Raw genomic sequence first — 8924 nt, forward strand, 5'->3', positions numbered from 1 at the left:
TAGCTATGCCTCCGAACCTCTCCAAACAGCATTCCTCCACCTCTAACAAATCAACCATCGAGTCAGGTGGGATGCAAACCGATGCCTACCATTTGCATCGGGAGCTGCTGGTGTTATCAAGATGACGACGGGACGCAACACAACGAAGCTACGAGGACAAGTTCGAGAAATGATCCCGGGTTGGCATTCGTAAGTCTTCATAAAATTTTGTTCATATACATGTGATTGATTGATTCATTGTAATAGATGAAATTTTAACTAAAATAGAGGCGTCTCCGAGGATTCAGTCCCCAGCGTGGCTTACCAACTCATTATGACTTGCCTTCGTCGTCAAATGGGGGGTGGAATTGAGTGGCTGACAGAGGGCGAAGTCCGGAACCCCTGTCAACATCACTTCGTCTGTCGGACTTGCACGTCTGATGCTGCACTAAAGAACGACGAATGCTATTGGCGTGAGCTTACTCAAGATGAGTGGGAGGCAAAGAAGGAGTCGTTCGAGCAGCAAGTTCTCAACGGCACGATCAAAGGACGCGCTGCACGTTCCGACAAGGGTATCAGTCGAAAGAGAGGTTCAAAACAGACCCATAAAAGTCGCGAGACTGTGAATACTGATGGATCAGAGGACGAGAACAACCAGGAGAATGGAGACGAAGAACCGGAGACGATCAACACACAGGAACAACACCAGGAACTCAATGGCAACCAACGCGAAGACACCCACCTGGAGAACGACATCACTATGACCGATGATATGATGCTGCGACCAGATTCCCTCGGTACTCTTCCTACACCTCCGCTTGATTATGACCTGGATCCCTTTGATCCCGAAGTCCTCCGCATGTTCCTCGAGAGCCAGGATCTTCCCTATGAGCCTTTGCATGGCGCAGGCACCAGCACCCTTACTCCAGCTGATGGTTATGTATTCTAGTGCTTTTTTTCATCTCCTGGCTTTGATATATGAGCTCCTGTTGGCCTTCAAGTTGTTCTCTTGTTTGCACCTAATATATCCTGCATTTCCGTCCTTCTAGTCTATTATATTGTGTATAGTGTTTCTTACATGCTTTATACTAAGAGTCTTACAGAAATAGAACAGTTTTGCACAGTATCTTGAGCTCGTTGTGTCCGACGACGAGCAGCACGGCTGTCAAAACATAAGTCACGGGACTCGTGGGAGACGTTGTTGATCAAACGATAAGTCACGGGACTCGTGGGACGCGTTGTTATTGATCTAATCAATTATTGTTATCTATTTAAGTCACGGGACTCGTGGGACGCGTTGTTATTAATCTAATCATTATCAGGGAGATTATCGTTATCTATTGTTATCTAAATGATCTAATCCCCAGGCTATGTACACCTGAAGTACCGAGGTAACGCTGGTGGTATTGCTGGTGTAGCGGAGTAATGGATTCGAGGGTTATAACCCCCGGAGACCAAATTAGGCACCGAGCTATATAAAGGTGAGATCTTATGTCACTCAGGTGGTCTGACTTGTGGGGCTACCGTGACATGGCATTGGTAGAGCACCGGGGCCACGTGTCACATACGAACGCGAGTCACGGCTTGGAAAGATCCTACTAACCCCTTTCAATCAATATCTAGGGTCAACGACAATGAAAAAATGTAGATTCCATGCAAGCTGTTCATATCTCACTGACCCGAGCTGAATTGAAGATCCAGGGCCTCCGATACTGAAGCTTCCATTCATGCAGCCCCGTCAGGCCTAGTGTAGTGAGACATGTAATGTTTTACTGACCCGAGCTCGCATGAAGGACACCTGAGTGACATAAGATCTCACCTTTATATAGCTCGGTGCCTAATTTGGTCTCCGGGGGTTATAACCCTCGAATCCATTACTCCGCTACACCAGCAATACCACCAGCGTTACCTCGGTACTTCAGGTGTACATAGCCTGGGGATTAGATCATTTAGATAACAATAGATAACGATAATCTCCCTGATAATGATTAGATTAATAACAACGCGTCCCACGAGTCCCGTGACTTAAATAGATAACAATAATTGATTAGATCAATAACAACGCGTCCCACGAGTCCCGTGACTTATCGTTTGATCAACAACGTCTCCCACGAGTCCCGTGACTTATGTTTTGACAGCCGTGCTGCTCGTCGTCGGACACAACGAGCTCAAGATACTGTGCAAAACTGTTCTATTTCTGTAAGACTCTTAGTATAAAGCATGTAAGAAACACTATACACAATATAATAGACTAGAAGGACGGAAATGCAGGATATATTAGGTGCAAACAAGAGAACAACTTGAAGGCCAACAGGAGCTCATATATCAAAGCCAGGAGATGAAAAAAAGCACTAGAATACATAACCATCAGCTGGAGTAAGGGTGCTGGTGCCTGCGCCATGCAAAGGCTCATAGGGAAGATCCTGGCTCTCGAGGAACATGCGGAGGACTTCGGGATCAAAGGGATCCAGGTCATAATCAAGCGGAGGTGTAGGAAGAGTACCGAGGGAATCTGGTCGCAGCATCATATCATCGGTCATAGTGATGTCGTTCTCCAGGTGGGTGTCTTCGCGTTGGTTGCCATTGAGTTCCTGGTGTTGTTCCTGTGTGTTGATCGTCTCCGGTTCTTCGTCTCCATTCTCCTGGTTGTTCTCGTCCTCTGATCCATCAGTATTCACAGTCTCGCGACTTTTATGGGTCTGTTTTGAACCTCTCTTTCGACTGATACCCTTGTCGGAACGTGCAGCGCGTCCTTTGATCGTGCCGTTGAGAACTTGCTGCTCGAACGACTCCTTCTTTGCCTCCCACTCATCTTGAGTAAGCTCACGCCAATAGCATTCGTCGTTCTTTAGTGCAGCATGCAGACGTGCAAGTCCGACAGACGAAGTGATGTTACCAGGGTTCCGGACTTCGCCCTCTGTCCAGCCACTCAATTCCACCCCCCATTTGACGACGAAGGCATCATATGAGTTGTAAGCGACGCTGGGGACTGAATCCTCGGAGACGCCTCTATTTTTAGTTAAAATTTCATCTATTACAATGAATCAATCAATCACATGTATATGAACAAAATTTATGAAGACTTACGCATGCCAACCCGGATCATTTCTCGAACTTGTCCTCGTAGCTTCGTTGTGTTGCGTCCCGTCGTCATCTTGATAACACCAGCAGCTCCCGATGCAATGTAGGCATCGGTTTGCATACCCACCGACTCGATGGTTGATTTGTATAGGTGGAGGAATGCTGTTTGGAGAGGTTCGGAGGCATAGCTACGTGGAATGAAGGAGTCGCTGATTTTGCCACGGGCAAGAATCCACATAATATTACACCCGGTACGCTTCTCGAGGCCGAGTAACTGGTAGTAGACATTAGTGGTACACCAGCAAAAGCTGAGGGAAAACCTTACCTCTGGCTGAACACGAGCCAGCGTGTTCTCAATGTCAGATGCTGCTTCACGGCCAGTTACTTTAACATTAGCCTTCATCTCCTTCTCATTTTGCATGTCTCTCAGGAGGTCGTCTTCATCGTCGGAGTCGAGATTCTTCCACTCACCAGACCTGCTGACTTGCTTGGTGACAAGTGCGAGCGCGTCGCGACCCATGGGTAGACCTAATAGAAATAGAATATATCACTGTTAGATAAATCACGCACATGTACTCACCGTTTTCCTTGCGTTCATGCATCTTTCTGCGTACAAAGGCGTTGAAAACACCGGCAGTTCGGTTTCTCTTTAGAAGTTTGCCACCGAGATACATCTGACCTGACATCCAGTCTATTGACCTGTGTGAGATGGAGTGAGGTTAAGCTGAATGAAACAAAAAAATGACAAACATGTTGTATTTTTCAGCCAGCGACTCGATGATTTTGAGGTACTCGGTGCGTCCTGACTCAATATCGGCCCACATAGCATCGGAGTTCACCTTTGAAAGCTTCCGTTGTTCTTGAGTCCTCGCAGCTTTCGTTTTCTGAGTGATAGGAGCCATTGTCGTGTACACGCGCAGTAGAAAAGTCAAAACTTGACAACTTGAAGAAGGAAAAATAATCCAGCTTGACCCTTCACCGGACCTTCACATGCTAAGTTAGTACTCGGTTTGACGTAGCGGACAGGGATGACAAGGCGAAATATATCAACAGTCAAACGTAACATGATTATATCGCATCACAATTCGTTTAAGCAAATTTACTTACAAACGCTGAGCACCAATGAGAACTACATCAAGCTCCTCGTTAGAAAGTCCTTCTATGATTAGGCTGCGCAGTTCAATTGCATCTGCATGACTCAATCCAACCTCCACAAAATGAGCATACCAACAGTCTGCACCGTAATCAAGAATCATGTCGATTGAGCATAATGTGCTCGGTGACACAACACGTGCGCGGAAAAAGTCTTGTACCGGTAACGTGAAGTTGAAGGATGACATATCAGGATTAACGTAGTAAGCTGGCGGGGGTTGTAGATTTCCAGATGGTGACCCTGGCGGTGTCACAATCCAAGATGGGCGGCTAGAAGGGCTATGATTTGGAGCGGCTAGGGCTCTATGACTCAGAGCAGTGGCGGACACATCAGAGACATCCAAACTATCATCCGAGCTATCATCCGAGCTGGATTCAGTGGAAACGACAGCAGGACTGCGATGTTGAGTCAGAGTGCGTGATGATGGGGGTGTAGATGTGGGCACGAATACAGTTGCTGGTGCTACAAGTGGCACCCATGAATCCCCCGTTCCACGAGTCATAGCAGTATTACATTGGTCGTACCGCAGGCCCCCGCTACGGCGCTGGATTGGCGAGTGAGGCTCAATAAGGCCAACATGCGTGCTAGGAGATGTGTGAGGTGCACGAGATGTGCGAGGCTCATTCAGGCCAACATGCGTGCTGGGTGACGTGTGAGGTGCACGAGATGTGCGAGTGCTGGGAGATGTGCGAGTGCTGGGAGATGGGCGAGGTGCATGAGATGGGCGAGGCTCATTCAGGCCAACATGCGTGCTGGGAGATGTGCGAGGCTCGATAAGGTCAATGTGCTGAGAACTTGCTGTGGGAGGTGTCAAAACGATGTGTGGTGACTGTGACTGCGAGCGATGCTGAGTGGGAGTTGGTGTGACTGATGATTGCTGGGCTGCGTGGCCTGCATTGGTTGCGACATCGGGGAGTGATTGTCCTGCAGCAAGCTGAATGTTTCTGGTCATCACCCGATGAGTCTCTGGGTCAACACGATACCCTGGTCCAGGTGTGACCTTATTCAACTTGTCTTGAAGATGCCAGATGTGAAGCATGGCGATTTCCTGAACAAATGTTTCTCGTAGTCGTTCAGCGACACGCTTGAAGTGAGGAACCTGCTCGAACTGTCGCGTGGTAACAACATCAACTGTGATATCAGAGGTGCGAAGAGGCTGCGTTGGATCCCACTCGGGTCGCAGACCGAACCCAATGAAGAGTGCATCAGCGATGCGAGCCATGCCTGTAGCCTAATGTTGGTACTGTTAGTTGAAACTTGATAGTAGATATAGAATCAAATACGCACTGCATCTTTTATATCTGACATACCCTCATGGAAGGCAAGTTTCCGGTCTTCTGCATTGAGGCAAAAATGTTCGTGCAAGGACAGGGTGTCAGAGAATGACTGATCCCTGTCTTTGCGAATCCCCCGGCGACGAGAAAACCGCTGACAGTCAATGTCGCAATTTAGTGGCTGGGTGTCTTGCGATTGCACCCACTGACGGATTGCGGGAGGGGAATATGGGGCTCGCATTTCGCACTGTTTGTGTTGACCTGCAAGTAGTGGGGTTTAAAATACAAGCAGCAGTGAGGCAAACACGTGTTGGGTGACTCAAGCTCAAGTTTGATAAGATCAACAGATGAAAGAGAAATTCATTCTAGGAAATGCGATAATGTAACATACAACTTGTAAGGACATTACTGGTTCATGACACTCGTACTGTGCAATGCGATGAAATATGACAATGCGCAACAAACCCCCTGGACAACAGACAACAGACGAGTTGCAGAAACCATTACTATTGAGTCCATTCTACGACACATGAAAGTACACGAAGTATTTAATCTAGCGCAATGTTTTCCAATACCTCAGCCAGACGAATCATATCATCATTGAAAGCATCATCGGCCACTATGTCTTCCGGCGATTCATCATCCTCATCCAGCCCAGCATCAGATGTCATGGTACCAGCACCGCGCACTCCACTAAACTCGGGCAGCGCTTCAATAGTGTCAAGACGAATAATGTGGGTGGCGTTGATACGAGCTAGGTGCACCCTCAATTCTTCTACTTCATGTGCCAGAAGAGGGTCTGTATCGCGTAAAAAAGTGACTCGATCTTGAAGAAATATCCCTTCGTCATGGATGAAGGTACGCAATCGACGAATCTCCACATTGAGGCGGGTCAACTCCTCGTATGAGCGCTTCATCTTGAAATACATTGTCGCGATCTCGCGGTTGCCCGGAACTGTCCAGGGTTTGGTTAAGACTTCCTGTTGAGAATGCGAGTGTTTGAGCAACTCAAACTCAGACAGAAACCCATAGTTCACGATATCATTCCAGGCGAGTGGCGGCGCAGGGGGTAGCATAGAGGGTGCTAGCTTATTGTATTCATCGAGGGCATTGCGGATGGCCTGGCTTCGTGCCTTGATGGCCTTGCCGATGTGAACACGAAGTTTATAACCTGTAGAAACCGTTAAACAAACAAAAACCAATTGGTGCGTCATCCTGCCACTTACCTGTGCCCGATAAATTGGCTTTTGAAAGCTCAAGTAGACGCTGTACGACAAGCTGTTGCAGCTTGTCAAGCGCACGTCGGAAATTGTGAGATCTAATCCGCTTGAGTGCTGACATATATTCAGGATGCTGGGAAGTCCATCTCTCTTTGACGCCGAGCCTATCTTCCAGATCTGCAACTGCCCGAATGCGGACCATCAAACCATCTAACGCTGCTCGGCGTTGCGCTTCCAATCGCGATGTCCATTGCACGTCTTCTGCGTAATTGATGGCATGTGCGTGTGACGTATTCCTGAATGAATCCGACATTGTTTGCCATTTTTGACTGCGTGAAGTTTAAAACAATGTTACGGAAATAGATACATCACTTACTCGGCAGATTGGAGATCCATTAGTGCCTGAACGTACGAACATGCAAGCACATGTTCTACAGGTTCATCTTTGAGGTCCATCAGAAAATTCTTCTCTTCTTCAATCCAGCATTCGAAATCGTCTTCACAGAGGTTAAGGCTCGAGACGAGCGTGGAAACCTTGTCCTTGTATTTCTTGATAATGCCAATAGCTTGCCTGTAGTTGTTCAGTAGAAACTTGCCTGATGATGTATTAGTACGAGAATGTGATGTGAAACCTTGATTAAACTCACTGAGTTCACTGTATTTGTCTTCGTCCCACTGTTGAAAGTGGAGATCGAGGAATTGCGCCCAGTGGTACCTGGATGCATAGCGTATAACACGTGAGACAGAATTCGATGACGAGAACACGCGCTCCATGGTTTCAAGATCCTCTAAGCCAAAACCAGGTAGATAAAGGGGGTGGTGCTGTACTTGACATAATCGATTGTGAGCGTAGCCGTGAAATGAATTGACACAGAACTGTATCCGAGCTTCTTCGGCTTTCTGGCTGAGGAGAGGGCTGTTGCGCACAATACCACCAAAGGTACATCCTACATCATAGCCCATGCCAATGTCTTTGCCATAGGCATCAATCATACTGTTCGTGATGGCCAGTGGATATTTCGCTCTACATTTACAAGCGTCAGAATCAGATGAATTACGTCAAAGGCTGACTCACAGCTCTCCACTCCGGACCATTTCACAAACTTTGATAATGAAGCCGTGACGGCAAGCAGACGCAAAAATCCCAGTTGTTTCATAAATATCAGCGGCTTTCTTCTTGTGATCAGGAGCGCTACTCTTCCATGTTAGGCAGGATGCCAGTGTCTCATCAACATCCTCGTCCTGGGTCTCAACTGAAATCAATAAGCACAACGACAGAGTGAACAAAAAAGACCTTGTCATGGTTGACACGTTGATGGTGTTGAACTTCATCCTTGAACCGGTCAACTTCTTGACGAGAAATGAAATATGAACTGTTGAAGTTGCGGTGATCTGATGGAGCTGCGCTAGCAATTCGCTTGCAGGAATTGTTGCCGTCATGGGCAGCCAGGATCTTCGGCTTGAGGATCTCTTCACCATTGACCTAAACGCACAATTAAATGATTGTAGTAAGTGACATGAGACGGCTTACCTCATAAGTGCAGCATGGACACATGTGCTTCAGCCGCCAGTCCACGTCACTACGTCCAAGAGCATCATCGACTTTCGATCGAATGTGCTGGAGAATGGAGAGATACGCATCAAATGCTATTGAGAATTGTTCTCAAAAACATGTGCGATAGTTCACCTAAATATAAGCATTAGCAACGTGAAGACAAAATGAGGTTACATACTTTATGAATATCACATAATGCTCGTGTAAAGGCTTGTATGCTAAGCTGTGCATGACGGCGCCGTAGCCTGTGGTAAAGCTCGAGCGCATGGACCTCAATAGCCACAGACGGTTCAACCGGGGAGCAGCCCAGGAGTCCGTGTCTTAAAAGCGCCGCATTGGCAGGCTCCTCGGGATGCTGATGTATGGAAACACAAGTGTCACGCTCTGGATTTTGATTCATTGTATGTCATAGGTACATAGGTTGTGTAACGTACCGAATGTTCCAACCGCAATCACATGAAATATATGACCATCCTCCTCCATCGATAATTCCATGCTGTCATGTTCGTTGCTGTGTTTCCATTGCAGATAGGTGCGGGCGAGCTGTGGAATCTGCAAGTCCCAATGAGCATACATCATCCTGAGGCGCTCACGTCGTGCTTGTGGGCCTGTGTGACTAGTGTATCTAAAACATGATTGAGATTGATTCCTCGATTCACCAA

The 8924-nt window shown here is 47.4% G+C and overlaps 3 protein-coding genes across 3 annotated transcripts; 1 reads left to right on the forward strand and 2 right to left on the reverse strand.

Moving 5' to 3' along the window:
- Nucleotides 1-121: 121 nt before the first annotated feature.
- DEU56DRAFT_920550 (uncharacterized protein) lies at nucleotides 122-928 on the forward strand (the record flags this gene model as incomplete). The annotated part of the gene is made up of 2 exons (XM_041358487.1): nucleotides 122-189; nucleotides 268-928. 2 exons carry the CDS (start codon nucleotides 122-124, stop codon nucleotides 926-928), a joined length of 729 nt encoding a protein of 242 aa, XP_041200519.1.
- A 1816-nt stretch (nucleotides 929-2744) lies between these two features.
- DEU56DRAFT_714647 (uncharacterized protein) lies at nucleotides 2745-3941 on the reverse strand (the record flags this gene model as incomplete). Its single annotated transcript, XM_041347563.1, has 5 exons — nucleotides 2745-3010; nucleotides 3067-3334; nucleotides 3386-3588; nucleotides 3641-3759; nucleotides 3811-3941. Coding segments are annotated over 5 exons (987 nt in total), but the record flags the coding sequence as incomplete, so codon positions are not given.
- A 2094-nt stretch (nucleotides 3942-6035) lies between these two features.
- On the reverse strand, nucleotides 6036-8662 carry DEU56DRAFT_750151 (uncharacterized protein; the record flags this gene model as incomplete). Its single annotated transcript, XM_041349512.1, has 8 exons — nucleotides 6036-6658; nucleotides 6714-7036; nucleotides 7120-7303; nucleotides 7355-7731; nucleotides 7783-7949; nucleotides 8002-8190; nucleotides 8239-8369; nucleotides 8416-8662. 8 exons carry the CDS (start codon nucleotides 8660-8662, stop codon nucleotides 6036-6038), a joined length of 2241 nt encoding a protein of 746 aa, XP_041200521.1.
- Nucleotides 8663-8924: the final 262 nt, after the last annotated feature.

This window comes from Suillus clintonianus, assembly GCF_016758775.1.
Source record: "Suillus clintonianus strain FC179 chromosome Unknown DEU56scaffold_270, whole genome shotgun sequence".
In the NCBI taxonomy this organism is placed as follows: Eukaryota; Fungi; Basidiomycota; class Agaricomycetes; order Boletales; family Suillaceae; genus Suillus; species Suillus clintonianus.